Raw genomic sequence first — 20462 nt, forward strand, 5'->3', positions numbered from 1 at the left:
TTGCTTGGTTAACGTTTCTGAGAGAGAGGGGAGATTGCTGATGGGGAAAGGCCGTTGGCAGCTTCCTGACTGTCAGCAGCTGTGTTCGATCTTGATGCAGCTGTGGCTTTCCAGCAAAGATCTCCCCCCTGCACTTGTTAACCTTCACCACGGGAAGAAAGGAGTTACTCTTCTGTGTGATCTGGATGGCTGCGAGTGTCTGATTTCTGTGTGATAAAAGTTAGTGCTTTCTTACAAGATCCAAATCTTATCTGCATGGGCCAGGTCCTGATACGGCCCTCGGAGGCGAGAGGCAGTGGCACGAGAGGCCAGGGGATGCCATTTGCTGCGTGGGCCATCATGCTCTGGGTGCAGGGATGAACATGGATCAAGTGCTGAGCTCAGATGTGACCCAGGTTAAGAATTAATTTTTATTCAAGGCTGGATTTAGAAATCCCTCCAGCTGGACCCAAAACTCCCTTTCTGGCTTGCCAGTTCTTTGCTATTTTCAAGCATGAGAGATCTTTGCTTTCAGTCACCAAAGTTTGGTTGGTTCGTTGAACACAAGCTGGTGGCAGAAGGCATCCTTAAATTTAGATGGACTGTGTGCCTGGAGGTGAGCTCACTTCTGAGAGGAATCAGGGTGATTTTGGGCATTTAACAGGGCAGCTCATGGATACTTCCTGAGATGGACAAATGTGCTCAGGGCCCATTGGATGTCCAGGTCTCACAAATCTAATTCCACTTCACCAATGAGTGTTGGGGAAGAAAACTGTTCTGCCTTCCCAAAAGACAAGAAGGATAAAACAAATGCTCCCTGTGTTGAATCCAGCTGCCATTCAGACACTCTCCCCTGTGCTCTGTCTGGTCTCTATTTTTTTTTTTCTGTTGCCATCATTCTCTCTCCACTCTCATTCCCAGCTCTGCTTATAACACACGTAGCCTTTTCTGTACTGGCTGCTCCCCAGAGCAGGGTCTTGTACAGAATATGTATTTCCACTTTCTCAGAAAAACAAAAGAGTTGAGCATCACAGTCAGGGTCCAGTGCTTCAGGACTCCCAGGCTACTCTACTTGTCTTCTGACTTTGCTGCTCCATGGGGATGAGTGTTTGAGGGGTGCAGGGATCAGCTTGGATTCCCATGGAAGCCAGGGCTGAGCTCCTATCAGCTAGGGCAGGAGAAAACCTGACCCTGAGAGCAGAGTGACTCTGCAGCAGTTAGGGTTTATCTGATTTCTGAGCAGTTGTCAATGAGAAATTTCTTTATCAGGACTCCCTGCCTGGGCAGATAGTGCATTGCCTGTGAGCCTTGCTGATAAGGGCCAGGACTGTGGGTGCCCCTGCACCCATGGGAGTCCACCTGTCCATCTGGCTGCTTGTCAGGAATACAGGCTGCAAAGTAAACCTGTGCTGCCTGCTGAGGAAAAGCAGCAGAGAGAGCAGCCTGACACTGCTATGTCAGACCACTCCTCTGGACTGTTCTGCTTCATCAGTGTTTACTTGGGCTAGAGCAGAGCAGGGGTCAATGTCCAAAGAATTGGCTGAAACACCCCTGTGATGCCCCTCTGGGTTACTGCTTGGGTTTTCTTTTGCCTGAAATTCCCTGCCCTCATCAGCAGAATGGATGTCCTCGTGTCTGGCACTCATGCAGTGTGGTCTACATTCAGTGATGTTAATAAATTAGTGATTACTCCTGAGGCCAGTTGGGAGATACAACAGCCCTGAAAGTTACAACTAAGGAGCAGTGCAACACTTTAGATTTTGAAGTGTTTAATGTAGCTTAGGATTACTCCCAGATTCTTCAGGCACACAATGGAAAAATCCTGGGTGTCTGCTCAGTGGTCTGGGTGCACAGTGCCAAGGCAGCCTTCTCCCTCCACCTGTTCCCCGCTCCCCAAATTAATGCCTTACAAAAATGCAAAGCAAAAGCTTTGCAGATTAAGAAATCTACTTTGCATGTGATTTGAAAATAATGGCAGCACTTCAGTGCAGTAGCTGTGAGCAAGGCTCCAGGAGCAAGCTGTGTTCTCAAAAACCTGCTCCTCATTTATTTGTTTCTTTTTGTAGGTCGATTCTGTTGGGATATTTAATCTTTCAGTTTATATACACAGGATCTATGAAGGAAGAATATTATCCTATGACTCTTCCTTACAATTTATGGAAGGTAAATTTGAGGTAGCTGACCTTGGTATGGTGACTGCTTTTTCCTCTGTGGATTTAAAATATTTAACTTAAAATCCTGTTTCTCTTAAACCCTGACAGTCACGCCACGGAACATTTCAAGCTTAGTGTTCCCATATAGTATAGTTCATGTGCTGCTCTCTGTTTAAAAAAAAGAAAAAGTGTGTTAACTTTCAGCAGTTTGGGACCTCTAGGCCAAGATGAAATTTTTTTAAATTTGAGCTGGTTATTTTCATTGTATGTCTTGAGTGGTTTACAGACGGTGGTCCTTGGCCATTCCATGACACCTATGGAGGGCATGCTTGTTTTAAGACTTGCACATCTCAGACCATTTCAGATACAGGTCTCCAGTCACTTCCATGTTTGTAGGAAGGTGGAAAACCTTACTTGCCAAGTGCAGTGGGGTATGGACACTGGCAGAGCACAGAATGACAGGAGATGGGCACAGGGTGACCCTCCCTGCAGGCTTCAGGGCCCTGTTACACAGGTGTACGTGAGATAGGGATGAAACATTTGCTTTGGACTTCCCACAGTCACCAATTGTAAAGTGATCTCATTTCCTGAGGTGTGCTGCTGACACAGAAAAAGATAACAGAACTGTGTGGCAAAACTGCCAGTGCTACAAGTTCCTCCATCAGCTGATGGTACATGACAGATAACTTGGCTCTGTGAGATCGCCCTCTAGATATAAGGAATTTGCAGCTCCCCTACCCACAGCAGCTCCCCTGGCTCTTGCAGAATCCCCAGCCCCCCAGGACTGTGCCCACTGGTAGGCATTGCTCTGGCTGCATTCCATGGGGCTTCCAGTGCCACGATGGAAAATGCCCTGGGCTGGTGGGAAGGGCACAAATAGCCAGTGGAGGTTTGCTTTCCCACACGGGGGGTTGTTTGTGCACACCAGAGGGGTGTGGAATGGGTCAGGGTGTACCCGTGATCAGTGGAAAGTGAGAGGTGTTATTGCAGGGTTGGTTTCTGCAGCCTTCAGAAAGTGGAGGCTGATTGTATCCCTCACGTGTCTACCCAGCTTCCTATCGATGCTGAGCACCACCTTAAACAAAAAGAAAAGAAAAAAGAGTTGATGTTAAAAATACAAAGTAGAAATGAGGCTGGTAAGAATAAGTACCGCACTGCACATAAGTCCTTCCCCACCTGCTTGGTTTGAGTCTCCTATTTTTCCTGTGCCAGAGAAAAAACCCCGTGTGCAGAGGTTCATAATAAATCACATCAACGCTGAACATGTAACTCAAGCCCTCAGTCCGGTGGTAAATCCCAGCCTGGAGAGGGGAGGGAGCTGCTGGAGGAGTCTTTTCTGTCCCTTTATGGGGTTTTGGTGGAACACCGTGCCCTGGGGTAAGTCACCGCTCAGCCCAGATCCCCACTGGGGGCCTCTGTGGACTTTCCACCACGTAAAAATAGATTTACCACAGACAACTTGCACTATCAGCCCCAGCAGCAACAAGGTGCTTCAGCACATCAGGCCCACAGTTGGTGCCCCAGTTAATCCAGCAGCTCTCAATACGACTGAGAAAAGCCTCCGCTATTTTCATAACCTTGTTGTTTGTAATTTATTCTTAAGTGAACTCAAGGCTGGTTTAATCATAGCCAAAAGGCAAGCAAAAGGTACAAGCCAGCTGAAAGGCAGCTTCTATTTATCTGTCTATATAAGAGCTTTCAGAGCTTTTCAGACATGTTCCCTCTGGATCCTCACATGTGATCCAAAACCTTTGCCACATTCCCTGGGGCATTTGCACCACTCAATGATCCGGCCAAGCAAATTGACTATACCCTCGCAGAAAGGAGTTGACGTGTTTCTACCAGAATATAATCTCTAACTTAATATATTTTTTCCATTTCTGCTGTGAATATCTCAGATTCTGCTTTCCAAAAAAAAACAAAACAAAACAAAAATGAACTCAAGCCTGGCATGGATTCCAGAGATAATTTAATTCTGTAGAAAAAGATGATCCCCAGTCAGTGAAACGTACTGACTGTGAGTAGCTGGTTCCTAACCTTTCTGGTGGACTGGTGTGGGTTTGAGGCAGGGAAAAGCAGGGCCAGTGCCAATGCAAAAATGCAGTTGACTGAAAAATCAGGGAACATGAAACACTGCTTTTTCTCTCTGGAGGCCTCTAAGCATTGGGCAGGGGCTGGATGGGATGTGTGTCTGGACCACAAGCTGCTGGCAGCACCACCTTCAGTCCAGCTGGTGGGTCCCAGATTTGCTTTTCTCCTCAGACAAAACAGGAGATGAAGGCAGAGGGGACTTTTTATTTGGGCTGATGGAGGTCGGGAGGCCACAGTACTGGGCTTTTCTGTTCATGTCTCACTTCTGTCAATCAGGAAGTGGTGACGCAGGTTATGGGTTGGGTTTGAGGTTTTGGAAACCTTTTCTAAAAGTTGATCTCCTCGCCCCGTCTTATTTCTGAAGTGTGAAGCTGTGGTGAAGGCTGGTTGCGAGCAAAGGGATGCCAGCCAAAATGCAGCTCCTTATCAGATGTAATGGGAGGATTTTCCTGGCTATTTGTTTAATCCTCTTTGTGGGATACACAGCACAAGGTAAAATGGGGCGGTTGTTCTCTCGGTAATCCTCTTTCTGGGCTATGCAGTGCAGGCCAAGCAGTCAGCCTCTGAATTTTTCAAACTGGCCTTCTTCTGGGGGTAATAAGATCTACTCAGAAAGTCTGTTTTGCTAATGTTTCCTTTTCTGGAGGGGGAATGGCAAGAAAATGTGCTTTTTGCAATTGGAGTTTTTCAATGTCCCCACCCTTTTGAGAAAAGACTTCAAAAATATATTGCTGTATGTGTGTATGTTTTCAGTCTATATATTTCAATATATATTTTTCTAAATGTCCCTTCATAGTGATCTGCTTACTGCTGTTACTCAGTTAGGGAGTTACAGACATAGTATGTAACAGTTCCCATGTCATAACTCCTATGGTCTGCTTTCTTGGGGCAGCAGGAAAGGAAAGTAGTTGTAAGTATGAGGAAACTGAACGGTTTATTTGGTAAAACATTGCAACATACAGCATTAAAACAACGAAAAGGAAATTGTGATTCATGATGCTGTGCCCTGTGAATTTGTTTCTTGTGAGAGAACAGTGCTCTTCAAGCACGTAGAGTATAATTCGTCCACAAACTAAAGCTGTGATAGTGATAGGGTCTCATGTATTACTGCTCAGAGGCTGATCTTTGAGGGATTAGGGCCTGCTTTTTCTATGTTGCTTATTTGCAAATTTTTCAGCTGCAGCTGTTTATTTTGTTCCCATTGTTAGTATAAAAAACCTTCTTAATAATAGGCTAGGAGAAGAAAATGAGTATGAAAAAGGAATATGCTGTAAAACAGCAGGAAATCATACCCGTGAGATCTTTTTTCTTTTACAGAAGAGTGTAGGAGGTAGCTGAAAGTCATCCAGTACATTATGGAAATATATAGGGCAATAGAGAAGTGTAATTACAAAAAGATATTCCCAAGAAACTGAGGAAAAATAGATAAAATGCCAACAGGTTGAGAATGCACCAGGAGGTTTCTCAACAAATTAATTACATGAGACCAAGAGGAAGGATGAAATACCACTGCTTTTATCTTTACTATGTGATTCCTTATTTCTCTTTTTGGTATTTTTTGAAGAACCATGTTTTCAGTGACAGCCTCAATCAGGCACCTGGAGAAAACCAGAACTGAAAATGTGTGTTTGCAAACCCTTGTTGTGTCTGGGAGACACCTGAACTGTCTCTCCTCTGGTGAGAGCTCTGAGAACCTACCTAAACCCCAAACCTGCTCCCTTGGCACACGTTGACTTTCTCACCTCCTGACCAAAACTCGAAGGGGCAGAGCTGGAGCCAACAGAGGAAGGGAGAGCACAGGAGCCAGCTCTCCGCTGGGTGCCTTGTCCCCAGAGATTCTCACAATATTTTCACGTACCTCCACCTTCAAGGAGAGCTGCAGGCAGCTGAGCCCTCAGGTCCCCCATGGTTGTGCCACGCCCTGAGCTGGGGATGAGCCTTGCTGTGATGGCAGTGGTTTCCCATGGACTTCCTGGTGCCGAGTGTGAGGGGATTCCCAGGGATTTTCCATGGATTTCCTGGTGCTGTGTGCGAGATGTGCCTGATGTCTCTAGTGGCACAGATGTCACTTAGGATGTCAGTAGCCATTTTAAAAAAGTCTTCAGGGTTACGTTAGTTTTCTGGAGGTTGAGCAATCCGGGCCACACAAATTACTTTCTTCCGCTCCTTTAAGCTTTACTAGGTGCTCATAAAGTTAATAGGACCTGGTGAATAACGTCCTGGTCCTGGTGGATAACATGTGGCTGACTCCATAGGTGCTCCGATGCAGAGGGCAAGGTACAAGAGAGTGAGGTGCCGGCCTGACGCCTGGTCTGCTAACTGCATCGAAGAGAAGGGGCCCTGGTTTTACATGCCCACTGGTGGAGCCAACAGGATACTTCCTCCCATGGCAGACCCATCCTTGTAAGTTCATTTGCCACATGGCTGTCATTAATTCTAGCACACAAAAATGTCCATTATTCCCGCCTCGAAAGTCCTGTCCCGGCGTGGCTCACCCACAGCAATGTGAGGTTTCGATGTGTTCATCTAAGAGACAAAAATGCCACTCTGCATTTCAGGATGAAAAGATACCAGGAGCTGGGTGACATATTCCCTCTCTCAGATGAGGATTCCGGCTCTGGGTCCAATGCCATGGTGGAAGCAGAGCCAGCCTCTGGGTCAGGGCTTGGTGACATCGACAGCTTCTCTGAGGGGAAGCTGCCCATCTTCCAGGAGGTCCTGCGAGACATCGAGCTGAAGGAAAAGCTGTCGGAGGAGGATTTGCTGCCGTAGGGCTGCAGACATTGTCCTCATGTGCCACTCCCTCGCCTCTTCCCCACAGCCTGACCCGACAGCCATGAAGCGGTTTTAAACCAGCAAAAATAAAAACTTTGCCTTAAGATCTTTACTGCTTTCACTCACTAATAACGTTGGTTTTCAGTCTGAACTGCCGTTTTATGTGTGTGTGTGGGGGGGGCAGCCATCGCAATGGGGGTGACAACAGCGATGGGTGCACAGCCAGCCCTGCGGGGAGGTCATCGCGCTCTGAGGGAATAAATTCCAACCTTTGGTGCGCTGGAAGCTGCCTGCACTTTTACAACAGTCAGCCAATCGCGTATCCCGGAAAAGAGCGCGAAATCCTGCGGAAAGAGCAAAGTTCATTAGCGGGCCTATTGCCTGAGGGGAGCCCCGCCGCGCTGCCGCCTCCCGGCCGCCAGGCGGCGCCCTCCCGCGGCGGGCACGGAGCTGGAGGGGTGGTCACGTGCCACGGGGCGTGGTCCCAGCGCGGGGTGGGCGTGGCCTGGGCCCTAAGGTCACATGACCGGGGGCGCGCGGGCGGGGGCGGCTGGTGCTGGTGCGCGCGGGGCGGGCGTCGGGCCGCGGAGGGGGCGCGTACCATGGTGAGTGCGGCGCGGGGGGTGGGCAGGGGGAGACGAGAGAGCATATGCGGGGTGCGGGGGTGCGCGGAGGGGCGCTACCATGGTGAGTGCGGGGCGGGGGGGTGCGGCGCCGATCCGCCATCGCCTGAGGCGGCGGCGGCCTGGGCAGGGCGGTGCCTCCTCTCCCCGTCCCTCCCTGGAAAAACACGGGTTTGGGGGATTATTAATTTTATTTGCGGATTAGAAGTGCCCGGGTGACCTCGGCAGGGCGGGGTTTGCTGGTGAAGCTCGGGCTCCGTGTGCCCCGCACCGCTGCTGCCGGGGAAAGTGCACGGCCGGAGCTGAGCTGGGGCTCTCGGTGGCTCTTCCGGCAGTGCCGTGCGGCAGCGCTGCCAGCTGCGGGCTGCGAGCCCTCAGGATAACACCCTCCGGGAAACGGCGGTGCCCTGTGCCTGGCAGGCTCGCCCAAGTGCTCGATGTGCTCTGATGGAGAGGTTACAAACATTCGTGTCATGAGGAGTCATCCGGATCGATGGCTTTGTGTTTCGGGGTGCTCGGGTTCTTTACACGTGTCTCTGTTGCCCGTGCAGAAGCTGCTCCGGGCTCCGTGTGGAGCTGCAGCTGGGATTTCTGCACCCTCTGTCAGCCGCTGGCAGTCCCACAAGTCCTTCAGTGCAGCTATTGTGCTTCAGGGCTGAACGCAGGTTTATTTTGGTCCTGATGGAGCAGAATCTCCAGTCTCTGTCTTTTGCACAAAACTAAGAGCATAGCCTGGCATTTGGCCAGTTTCTGAAAACCCCAGTTCTCTCTCTGCATTCTCTTAAACTGTAGTATAATAAGCCCCATGATAGCTTCCCAAAATACTTCTTGTTTTGCATAGTTTCCCTGCAGCAGTATCTTCGATAGCAACTGGATGAGATACCAGCTGTTGACTTCTTTATGTTCTTCTTGTCTCTGGAGGCAATCATTGCTAATCTCGAAGGGGTGCAGTTGAAATATTTACACGAAGTCTCCTGAGAAGTGGTGTATTATCAATGTTTGGTCTGGTTGACCATTTAAATGATGGTACAGCTTTGTAATTCAGAGGGTAATGTGAGAGCATTCTGTATCGTGTTTGCTGAAGGGTAAAGTGCTTTCTTGTTTAGTTTGAGGGGAGTATAAAACTAATCTGGAAAACGAGTACAGTTTCTAAGGGAAAAATGTGGCTGTGCTCAAAAGTATCTTGTACTTAAAACAGTCTACAATTTGGAATTCTTGTTGAGATGTTCTTTTTCTCTTGCCCTTCCCCAGAAGCTAAGAATCAGTAATGGTTCTAATGTTCTACTGTTTGAAAAAAATTTTTTTTTCAGCAGTCAGTACAAATCTGCTTGGCAGAGACTTGGAAGATATTTTGGTCTTCTATCTGATAGCCTTGCTGGTGATTTGCTGCTGCTTTCCCCTCAAAATGTGTAGTAGATCTAACTGGGTTTTAGTTAGTTATATGCATCTTTATGGGTTGAACTAGGGCTGATTGCTGAACACATACAAAGTCAGCTTAGTCTTGCGTGAATCACTGTTCTATGGCTCCAGGTTGCTCTACATCTTCACTAAGAATGAGCACAAAGTCAGTGTCCCTACTGCTAAGCAGTGGCATTCAGATCAAATCTTCCCCTAGGCTCTTTGGTTTTTATGGTTCACTTTAAACTTCAGGTCTGCAGAATGTCTTGGAAAGTGTTCTTACTCCATTTTTTTGTGTTAAATTGGTGAAGTGAGAATGATTGTGTCGTTTAACCCCAGCTGGCAACAAAACACCACTGCAGCCACTCGCTCACCTCCCACCCTGTTGGGATGGAGAGGAGAAGCAAAACTAAAACTTGCAGGTTGAGATAACAGTTTAATAATTGAAGCAAATTAAAATACAAAAATAATGGTAAATAATAACAATAATAATGAAAAGAAAAATAAACAAGTGGTGCACAGTACAATTGCTCACCACCTGCTGACTGATGTCAGACCCCTGTTAGTCCTTTTTGGGTAACTCCCCCAGTTTATATACTGGGTAGACCATTCTAAGGTGTGCAATATCCCTTTGGCTGGCTTGGGTCACCTGTCCTGGCCATGCTCCCTCCCATCTCTTTTGTGCACCTCCACACAAATGCAGAGCGTGAAGCACAAAAAAACGTCCTTGACTTAGGAAGAGCCTGACTTAGCAACAACTAAAACATCAGTGTGTTATCTATGTTATTCTCACACTAAATCACAAAAGCAGTGCTGTACTAGCTACTGAGAAGAAAATAACCCTAGAGGATATTGTTTCTTGAAAAGTTAACCAGTCTGTCCAGCCAAAATCAGGACAGACTTTCATGTATACCAAATTCATCTGGTTGAAGCAGATGTTCTCATGGGGAACATAGTGTAATTTCTCAAAAAATCACACTGAATTAGTGAAGTGTTGTCTGCTTTAGTACATCAAAGCAGCTTAATGCCTAAATCTTTGGAAGAAAATGTTGGCTTTTGTACTAATCTTGTTGAGTTTCCCATAGAGCCAGTAACATGTTTTGCAGCTTCTTGTAAGTAGCATTTATATAAGGTCAAAGGATGATCTCTCATAGGTTCTTGTGTTTGGTGCTGGTCAAAAGTTCGAGTCTAGAGAATACTGTGGAAATGCGAGGGCAAACATTGTGCCTGAAGGAGTGTTACAGGTGAACTTGAAACACCCAGTCTCTCTGGTGGCAGTGTTGTGCAGCTGAGGTGAGCTGTGTGAAGAACTGCTGCCTCTCAGAGCTGCTGGTGCTCTGTTTTCTAAGACAGCTGTGGGGTGTAGGCAGGGGCAGCAAATAAAATTCCTATTCCCCTTCCCCAACCAGGTGGATGCTTTGGGCTTTGCATTATATCCTGTTGCTGTTTCTTTCCACCCTGCTTTGCTCTAGTGTGGGTTTGTTTTTTGGTTTTTTTTAGTAGTAGTAATGGTAATTATGCTGTGTACTTTTTATCAACGTTATATTTTGTAAGAGCTGTCACTGCTTGTTACTGACCTGATCTCAGTTATTTGCTAGATGAACAACTGTCCTTTGTCATCACTATTTCTTGGGTCTCTAATACATAATGGCTTTGTAACTTCATGGAAGCACAAGTGTTTTTCCCCCAGTGTGTAGTGTACAGCTGCAAGTAAACACGTTTAAAATTGAGTGTCCACTGTGTAGTAACTTACCCAATTCTTGTTATTCCAGAGTTTTCTTGGAAATCTTTTTGTTCCTGTTTGTGAGATTGATGTTGTTCTTAATGATGCTGAAACACGAAAACCAGCAGAAATCAAAACAGAAGATGGTAAAGTAGAAAAGCATTTTCTCTTCTATGATGGAGAATCTGTTTCAGGAAAGGTAAATTTTTATTTAAAAGTGGCTATTAATTACTGTACTGATTCTGGCATGCAAATGCATATAGGAAGATAAATGAAAAACCACTATAAACATTGCATTTTCAGCTTGTGTTGTTATTCAAAGAGGAAACTGTTGCTGTGTATGGTCTTTTTAACTATAGACATTCAGGCAGCTGATAAAACTCAACATTTTTGAGTAGTAGCAGCTTATGTATTTCCGGTCGTCTTGTATTTATGAATGAGCTTTCTGTGCAATGATGTGCAATCCTGCCATTGCTTCTGATAAGAAAACTGTTCCAAACTGGATCACCCCGCTTCCCCTTCCGTTTGAACTCCAAAATCCACAATCCAACACAGGTAACAGTAATTTTTGGCTGGCACAGTCAACCCACTCTGCATACCCTGAAGATAAGCCTTGTGTTCCATGCCCTGAAGTGGTTTCTGGATTGCATCAGAGGAGCAACATATGAAGTTCAGCTGACTGCTGAGTCAACAAGAGTTTTTCTTACTGGGGAAAAAAGAGAATGAAGTTGAGTTGCCAGAGGGATTTCTCTACATTCAGCATTGCACCTAGGAACTCCTTGCCATCACTCAGTTTTACTGGAGCTAGCGTCACTCTCTGTGTATTTCTGTTACAATTCACTTTTCCTTCAAAAGACTTGAGTTGGATATAACTGAGTTCTGTGATTGACTTCTAAATGCCTGCTTTGATCTTTACTGACCTATGTCACTGGGCTTCTTTGTGCTCTGGCGATACCTTTCCATACAAAGATCCTGCATCTCTAGAAAGATCCTTTCAGTGATGTGAAATTCTCACAAGATGGACCTCAAACTCAGGAAACTGAGGGAGAAGTGGATGATCACTGACTGGAGCACTGCTTGCTTGTATTGGTGATGCCTGAGAGCTGCCTGATAAGTTTTGGCTAACACAAGCACAGTGGCATGAGGAGGTCTGGAAGGCCAGTAATTTTTTGGGTAGCTTCCCTCTACCCTGTGCTTCTTTTCACCACAAAGATGGATTGTTTGAGTGCTTACTTCCTACTAAGATACTGACAGTGTACTGGATTTTAAAGTACAGGAATTTCTGTGGTCATCACCCCCTTATAAGAAAACATTCTATATGCTTAATATATACATGTTTCAATTGGAAGTAACCTTTTGGAATCTTTTCTTGTCTGTTTGTGAGAATCAGAGACAGAAATGAAGGTCTTTGTAGTAGATTTTATTATCTGTTATTTTTGATTGACTTCCCCAACACCAGTATTTAGCTATCTGCCAGGGAAGGGGCTGAAACTCATTTGACATGAAAGGAATCAATCTCATGATAGTTCTTTTTTGAACTTTCAAATGTGACTGTCCAAAGATGCTTTGAAGCATCATGACTGGCTGATGTGAACTCTGCTTAAGCTCTGGCTTGGATTCTTAATTTTGAGACTTTAAAGGTTCAATTTTAGTTATAAAATTCAGTCTTGTGGATGATTAGGTTTTTCTTGAAGGTTTTAGTGGTGCCTTGGAAATGCTTAATTTCATAACCAGCTGTTTGATTTGTCTGCCTTAAAGCTCAGGTAAGGCTGTTGAGAAGAGACCTTGGTTTTCATAACCATGTACTAGTATGTTTTCCTTTTTACTGAGATCATGTGTTAGAGTGAAAATGTTGAAAAAATTTAACTTTTTTTTTTTTTTACCTTGGTAGGTGAACGTCTCCCTTAAGCATGGGAAGAGACTAGAGCACCAAGGAATTAGAATTGAATTTGTAGGACAAATTGGTGAGTTAAGGGGGTTTTTAGGTGCTTGTGGTTTATGGAACTTGGTACTTGTGACTATCAGCAGTTCAGGTCAAACAATGCAACCTGTTCTGCTCAGTGGATGATAAGTGCCAAAGGAAAGTTATGTCCTCCTTACTTTACAGCAAGTGATGTACTAATTTGTGCTAGTAGAAAGTCACTGGGAGAAAGATAGGTACATGTGAGGTAGAATCGGGTTGATGAGTTACTACTTTGATTAATAACCACTAGAGATTTAGGAAAACTAAGCTTGTGGTGTTGTCTGAAAGAGAAGAGGCATAGAAAAATGATGAGGCAGCCTATAGGAGTATACTTCTAAAATTTCTATAGTAGTTAGTTTTCTAAATCCTAGTTTTACACTGTTAGCACAGACCGTGATTGATGCTTTAGAGACTCTCTGTGCTTTTTAACAAGATAACGTGGTATTGACATTAAAAATAAAAATTTCTTATAACTACATAAGTCTGCTTAGATTTGTACTATGAGGAATCTTTATGTCTAACTTTTTACCAATCAAGGTAATCTCTCTGCACCCTTAGGCTGATACTGAAATTCCTTCCCTCTTAGTTGTTTGCATTATTGTCTCCCTTGGAAGTAATTATTCAAGTATTAGCCTCATACAATTGCCTTTACATAGAATTTCACAAATTCTCTCTTTCTGATCAGTCAGTACCAGTAGCCTGCATCTGAACTGTTGTGTACAAGATATGACTGAGGTCTGGTGCCTGCTGCTTTATGCTTTGAGGTTTTGATCAGTGAGACTGTAAAATTAAACTTGCAGAATAAAGCAGCAGTGTGATGGGTGTGAGACAGGGAAAAAAGAGCTTGTGTATGTCAGCTTTATTCTGTCTTCTAATAGCTGTACAGATTGTTTTTCATCTACTCTTGGTTTGTAAATTTTATTCTCTACACAAATTTAATTTGATGTAGTGTTCCTTGAATTTCATGCATTTCTGGGACTTTCTGTTTTGCTACATTTAGAAGTCCACAGAGTTATGCAGAAGTGGTTTAAACTACTGCTCTTTGCACTTGTCCATATTTTCTTGCATCCTTCCAAGTTTGAATACAGACATACAGGAAGTATTTAATATAGAAATGCAAAAAGAGAGTGTGATCTCTGCACTACTTGGAGACTAACTCCATATCAAAGCCTTATTTTAAACCAGCTCTTCAGAGTACAGTTTTTCTGACTGGCACAAAAAGTTGATATGCAGCAGTTACTAAACAATGTATTAGACAAATGCTAGTCACAGCAAACTAAATGCACCTGTGGATAATTTGTGGTCATATTAGAAAACAGGAGTTACTACTTAGTGTCAGTTTATACCAAGCTGGCAATGATAAACTGGCGCTGGTGTGTTTAGTTCATTTATTCTTTTCTGAAAAGTTTCAGTCTGTATAAAACCAACTACCAATGCTGCTGTTCAGTTTTGAATGGTAGAGAAGCTTATTTTTAGATACTGGAGTATTTGGGTTTTGATTTTTAGGCTAATTCTTGGTGAGAACTGCTCAACACAGATCTAGGGATAAATAACTGACACTGCTCTTGGGACAGGAGATGCTGTTGCTTTGAAACTGCTTTTTATTTTTTTCCAAATGACTGACTTAGACCAGAGGTCATAATAAGCCATTTTGATTGTAGACTATTAGTAATAATAAACCATTTGATAGACGTTGTTAATCTGCAGGAGACCAGTTAGGATTACTGGCCTATCCTAAATCAGCCAGTCTTGACATTGCTTATGTTTTGCCCCTGCAGTAATAAATGCTGGAAGCCAAAACCAGGCAATGCTAATTACAGAGCATGCAAGGCAAGAAGTACTTATTAAAGCTAGCTAAACTGTTATTAAAAAGCAATGCCATGCTATTGAAGCTTTAAATGTGTTCTCTTCATTCCAGTTAGTTCTTGAGGGATGCTAACTGTAGGTTGCTAGGACTTTGAAATTTGCTAGAAATTTGAAAACCTGGATAAAACATTTGGTCAAATATCTGTATTTTAATTGCTTCTGTTGTACTCTCTCACATGCTCCTGCCAAATTAAAGACAATTTTGTTTGCTAAAAATAAACATATATAAACAAAAATAACTGAAACATATTTTCCTTTAATTTCCTGTCTTTAGAACTCTTCAATGACAAAAGCAATACCCATGAATTTGTAAACTTAGTAAAAGAACTGGCCTTACCTGGAGAACTGACCCAAAGCAGAAACTATGACTTTGAATTCATGCAGGTTGAAAAGCCATATGAGTCTTACATTGGTGCCAACGTCAGACTGAGGTTTGTAACTGTTAAACCTTTCTTTTCTCTCCTCCCCTGCAGAAAATTCGTAGTTTAACAATTATGCTGCCCCCTCTTCCTCCTTTTGGTTATTATATAGAACATGTAACAGCCACTAGCTAATGTGCCTTGATTGGAGTTGTTGAGACTGTTACAATATGGTCTTTTCTGTTTAATTTACAATTGCTCAGTGCTCTTTGTATAAATAAAATTCCTTCAGTTCAATCAAGTGAAGACAGTTCATGTCTCTCTTTTAAAAAAGACAACATACCCACAACTAAAGAAAACACTCTCACGTGAGTATTTTGTCTTGTGTTTTGTTGTCTTATTCTTTTCTACTTAGTCTTATGAGAATGTGCACTGGTCTTTCAAAGAGTATCTGTACTTCAGAACACAAGGGCTCTTACTTAGTAAATCTGAATAATTCTGGCTAATTCAGTGGCATTCTTCCTAGGTATTTTCTAAAAGTGACAATTGTGAGACGGCTGTCAGACTTGGTGAAAGAATATGATCTGATTGTTCACCAGCTCGCTACGTACCCAGATGTAAATAACTCCATCAAGATGGAAGTAGGCATTGAAGACTGTCTCCATATAGAGTTTGAATATAATAAGTCAAAGTAAGTGTCAGAGCACAACACATTCAAGTAAATAACTTGGTTTAAAAGGGTACAGTATGTAATATTTGATGACCAACTTTGGCCTCTGGAGACTTAAGATATAAAGTACTAATTACACAATGGCCTTTTTGAAAAATAGTTGGCTGTTCTGCCTTCAGTACTAACAGGAAGGTCACTAGCAAATATTGAAGACTTAATTTTTGCATTTACGCCTTTTCAGTATGACTAATAGCACTTCCTTTACTGGTACTGCAATGATGGAAATACTGTACCTGCTCTGGTCTGGCTGAGGTGCCTAGTTCAGTGAGGAAATAACCTCCAAATAGTTACCAGGCGGATAGGATAACTGCCTGTGTGACTTGTATTGAAGAAGGTTTAAAAGTTTTGTTTATTCTTTAACAAAAAACCCCATTTTGTTCTTTTAAAGGTATCACTTAAAGGATGTGATTGTTGGAAAAATTTATTTCCTCTTAGTGAGAATAAAAATTCAGCACATGGAGTTGCAGCTGATCAAAAAGGAGATTACTGGAATTGGTAAGAAAAACAAAGTCCAAAGGAAATGGCTACTTGTATGCCAGTTGAACCTTATGCAGACCTGGAGAGTGAAGTCAGTAGTTGCAGCTCTGGCTAAAGTAGTGCTTCACGAGCTTTCTCACTGGTGTTTGACTACCATTTGCATTTTGTGCTTTGGCAATAATACTTAGTAGTCAACATTGTCAGTCTTTCTAATTGTTCTGGGTTTGTGACTCTTGTGACTCTTCACAAATGGGAACCCTCATAAATGGAACTTGGGCATAAGTAAGGAGTAACTTTATCAGCCTTAATAGATAATGAACAAGGGAAAAGGTGTAAAATGCATCCTGAAGACCCCCTTGCCTCTACAGAAATTAACTGGTGAAGGGGGCTTGGTAAACATTAGCATGAATCAGTCATGTTCTAGAAGTGTGTAATCTTCAGTCATTCTAAATCTGATACGATGGAAATACCAAGTGGTTTTGGAGCAGAAACAGCTTGATCATTGCAGATCAGACTTGTTCACACTGGAATGAGGAAGGCAGTAAGGGGCTGTGGCTCATGACTTCGTTCCCCAGTGGCTGGGGTTCTTGGGAGCTTCTTGTATAGAGGATGAGAAAGCTTCCAATAGAGGAAGGGCAGAAAGCTCTACTTTATTTCTGGCTCTTGAGATGGCTGATATGTGCACATTTCTAGTCTGAGTATGGCCTAGCAGTATTAGTTGCTAGCACTGCTCACCAGACACAGCAGTTTCATGATTCCAGCCCTTCATGCTTGTTCCTTATTTAAAGCTTGCATATCCAGTGCTCCTTTGAAGCTCTGGCTACTGCCTGTTCTGTGTCAGCAGGGGGGGAGAGGATTTTGCTTGCTCTAGCCATCTCTAACTTATATGCAAGACAAAGGTAAAAATGCAGTGATGTGTTAATTTAAATGTTGCTGAGTGGAAGTTATGATGAAGCTTTGTAAATGTTTAAAACTGAAGTGTGTGTTCTCACAGTGAAAACTTGTTTCATCAGGACCCAGTACCACAACAGAGACCGAAACCATTGCAAAGTACGAAATAATGGATGGTGCGCCAGTTAAAGGTAAATAACTGTGATTGTTTTAAAGGGTGAGCATTCAGTGTTAAAACACTGTTTAAAAGATCTGGGGGACAAAAGATGACTTAGACAATTTTTTTTTTTTTTTTACTGGAGAAACCACACTTCTCCTTAGGTTGCTGAAATGATGGTGCATTTTCTATTCAGAGCAGACATTTTTATGGACTTAAGGCATTTCACTCAGGAGCCTAGTAACTTTTATCCTTATTTACCATCGGAAATTCTATGACTGATCCTTTTATCAAACCTGACTCCTATGGTGTAGGCCCACTCTCTAGAGTTCAAGATACTGATCCTTCTGGCTTTACATGCTTGCACTGAGAACGGCTTCCCACTTTTCATTTCTTACTTGCCTCTGTGCTCAGTGTTATGCTTCTGATTTTTTTGTGCTTTATTTTTGTCTTGTGTGTGTGTTTCTTTTTATCTTTAACTGAAGAACAGGCAAAGACAGTGCCTAGGAATGTGCTTTTATTTTTCTTCTGAAACAGTATTAATTAAAGTTTTAAGGAACTAATTCAAGCTTTCTTTTTTTTTTAAGGTGAATCGATTCCTATAAGACTGTTTCTAGCAGGCTACGACCCAACTCCAACAATGAGGGATGTGAACAAAAAATTTTCAGTGAGGTACTTCTTAAACCTGGTGCTTGTGGATGAAGAAGACAGACGATACTTCAAACAGCAGGTATGGTCCATAGCAGTCTTCTTGCAGAATTTTCTGGGCTCTTGTACATGCTGCTTAGAACCTTCAGCAGGTTAGAAGCCACCTGTGCTTCATGTGTGGCATCAGCATTTCTGCTGGCAAGCATGTTGGCAGCTCTATAGATGATGTTGCAGAATGGAGCCAAGGGGGATGTTGGATGCTGTTTCAGCAAGGATAGGATGCTCACTTCCATAGAGCCAACCTTGCATTGGGAATACCCAGACAAAACCCTTTGTGGGTAAAATGAGCTACTGGTGCATTTGTTTGCTTTCTTAAACTGCTGCAGAGAAATCTCCCCTCCAACATTAGCCCAGGTTCTAAACTGTAAAGTCTTAATAAAAACTAAGACATTTGACTGAAAATGTTACAAAAGATGAGGTGATGCTGAAGAAAGGAGTAGGCAAAAAGGTCACTGCAAGAAGCTGTGTGGTTTAGATCAGAATCTTCCTATTACCGAGTAGACAAGACAGTACAATTAAACATGGAAATCAAGAGGTAGCTGGAGCATACAGTGGCTATGATAGGCTTTGGATTTTCAGAAAAGGAGAAAGAAAAATTTATTGAACCCTTTAATACTATGAAAGTTGGGGGTAGGATAGCTAAGGAAGAGGTGACTATTCAAGATTGAAAGTGTTCAGGTAGTAACTGTGTGAACTTAATGGTCTTGTTCTGTTACTTTCATATGAACTGCACTGGTAAGCAGTAGTGGGGATGCATTTTTGTGTGGGCTGTTGTGTTGGGTTATATTTTTTTTTCCCAAAAGTCTTAGTTTAGCAGGAACTTAAGATACTTGATGCTGCTGCCTTAATGGTAAATGTTGGTTTTAAGAGTGTTTTTCTTCCTCAAATAGGAAATAATTTTATGGAGAAAAGCTCCTGAGAAGCTGAGGAAACAACGGACAAACTTCCACCAGCGTTTTGAATCTCCAGAGTCACAAGCATCTGCTGAGCAACCTGAAATGTGAACTGGTCTAAGGTGAAAAACTTTGCAATGCTTCAGCAGGTTAAAGACAGCAGCAGCCTGTGGGAAAAGAAGGCCAAATTTCCCATTACAACTGTCTTCCTTCATCTTGCAGTGCTGCGTTTACCATACTACTAAAGCATTCTTCAGTTAAACATTCAAGTATGTATATACATTTAAAATAAAGTGCTTTCTCAAACACTGGAACTTTCTTAAGCTACTATTTTATACTGCACATTTACTTTTATTTGATAATGTTATATGCACTTGGGTATGCATATGCTTAAATCTAGTTGTTTCCATGCATGGTAGGCTGGTATATTTGATTTTTGCTGCTCACCTCTACAATGTAGTCTAAAGCATTTCCCTTCTCTCATGTTGTTTATTGCATGTTTGTTTCCAATGTTGCTTATTTGCTTTGTTTTGTTCTGAAATGGCATTAAGACACAATTGACTAAATCACACTAAAAATCAAGGTTTATGGTGCGTTTCTCCTAAGTCTCCTAATTACTACATTAGGCAGGGTTTAACTGAAGCTGCATGTACATGCACTATGGCTGTGGTAACTGTGGAGCCTTCAGACACCTCACCAATGGTTCTAAGAGGCTTTGAACCTGTCAGTAACAAAGGAAGTTTGGAAGGCATCTCTGCCCTCCCTCTCCCAGTTCTCTAAGCCTTTCATGAGTTGCTCCTCATGACTTTTGGGGGCTTGTTACCCTGTAGTAAGTGACTGTAGAGATGTTGTCATGAGTTCACCTTCAGGTGGTGAGTGGGTAAAGCATTTGAACATAGTTACTTTATTGATGAAGTAAATGCTGGTAACATTGATTATTTTGCAAATATGTGAAACTGTGTTTCCTCCTGGCTTCATGATTTCACTGTCTTCACAGTCAGTCTCTGTAACTGTCCTGACAGGAGAGGCAAAACGTCCTCAAAGGACATCCTTGTGGGCCTGTGAGAGCGCAAACAAGCTTTTTGTAGTCTTCTGGAAGGGTATTTGAAGCCAGGCAAGCCTTAAAACTTAGCAGCTTGTCTGGCACAGCAGATTGTTTGTCTTTATCATCATCTCATAGGTATTTAGTGTTTGAAGAAGTAGCTTAAAGGAGTTAGCCAGCATTCATCTGTTCACCACAGAGTGGAGTCTGTTCTCAGAGCTGTGGCTTGGGCACAGATCGAAGCCTGCTGTGGGGAAGGCAACTTGCACTTGGAGTTCCCTTGGCCTTTAAGCCAGGGCTTCTCAACTCTGCTGCAAGTGTCATTGGTAACCTTACTTTATGAGTAAGTAAATAATCAAATTACATTTCTGTAAGAACTGTTTTATTACTGTGGCACTTTGATAAAGCAAAGATTCTGTGTACTTTATGCTAGGATACTCCTAACGTGGATGTCTTTGGCTGAGAGCAAATCCAACTCCCTCATGTAAGTGCCTGTTCAGAAACTTAAAAGAATAAAGTGAAAAAAAAAAAAGCCAAATATTTTCATGGTCACTTGCATGTCGTAAACCTGGGAACGATGATTTTGAACAACTTGATTGTACTTAAGCAGCCTCAGATTGTGCAACCATGTGTA

At 43.0% G+C, this 20462-nt stretch overlaps 2 protein-coding genes across 2 annotated transcripts; both read left to right on the forward strand.

Moving 5' to 3' along the window:
• The first annotated feature begins 4555 nt into the window (after positions 1 to 4555).
• Positions 4556 to 7102, forward strand: SRGN (serglycin). Its single transcript, XM_085064325.1, has 3 exons — positions 4556 to 4715; positions 6479 to 6626; positions 6782 to 7102. Exons 1-3 carry the CDS (start codon positions 4625 to 4627, stop codon positions 6993 to 6995), a joined length of 453 nt encoding a protein of 150 aa, XP_084920451.1. The 5' UTR covers positions 4556 to 4624; the 3' UTR covers positions 6996 to 7102.
• A 57-nt stretch (positions 7103 to 7159) lies between these two features.
• On the forward strand, positions 7160 to 19100 carry VPS26A (VPS26 retromer complex component A). The gene is made up of 9 exons (XM_085064765.1): positions 7160 to 7603; positions 10792 to 10941; positions 12634 to 12706; positions 14846 to 15002; positions 15457 to 15621; positions 16049 to 16155; positions 17151 to 17219; positions 17773 to 17915; positions 18784 to 19100. The coding sequence occupies exons 1-9, from the start codon at positions 7160 to 7162 to the stop codon at positions 18895 to 18897; spliced, it is 1422 nt and encodes a 473-aa protein (XP_084920891.1). The 3' UTR covers positions 18898 to 19100.
• The last annotated feature ends 1362 nt before the right edge of the window (positions 19101 to 20462 follow it).

The sequence above is a fragment of the Lichenostomus cassidix genome, chromosome 6 (genome assembly GCF_008360975.1).
Source record: "Lichenostomus cassidix isolate B80296 chromosome 6, HeHo_3.0, whole genome shotgun sequence".
NCBI classification, from domain to species: Eukaryota; Metazoa; Chordata; class Aves; order Passeriformes; family Meliphagidae; genus Lichenostomus; species Lichenostomus cassidix.

Bases quoted from the DNA above. Each gene is read 5' to 3' on its own strand.
- SRGN (XM_085064325.1), top strand. From the start codon at position 4,625: ATGCCAGCCAAAATGCAGCTCCTTATCAGATGTAATGGGAGGATTTTC. The intron at 4,716-6,478 runs GTAAAATGGGGC...CTGACTCCATAG, and splicing joins TGTGGGATACACAGCACAAG to GTGCTCCGATGCAGAGGGCA. The intron at 6,627-6,781 runs GTAAGTTCATTT...TCTGCATTTCAG, and splicing joins CCCATGGCAGACCCATCCTT to GATGAAAAGATACCAGGAGC.
- VPS26A (XM_085064765.1), top strand. From the start codon at position 7,160: ATGTGTGTGTGTGGGGGGGGCAGCCATCGCAATGGGGGTGACAACAGC. The intron at 16,156-17,150 runs GTAAGAAAAACA...TTGTTTCATCAG, and splicing joins AAAGGAGATTACTGGAATTG to GACCCAGTACCACAACAGAG. The intron at 17,916-18,783 runs GTATGGTCCATA...TTCCTCAAATAG, and splicing joins GACGATACTTCAAACAGCAG to GAAATAATTTTATGGAGAAA.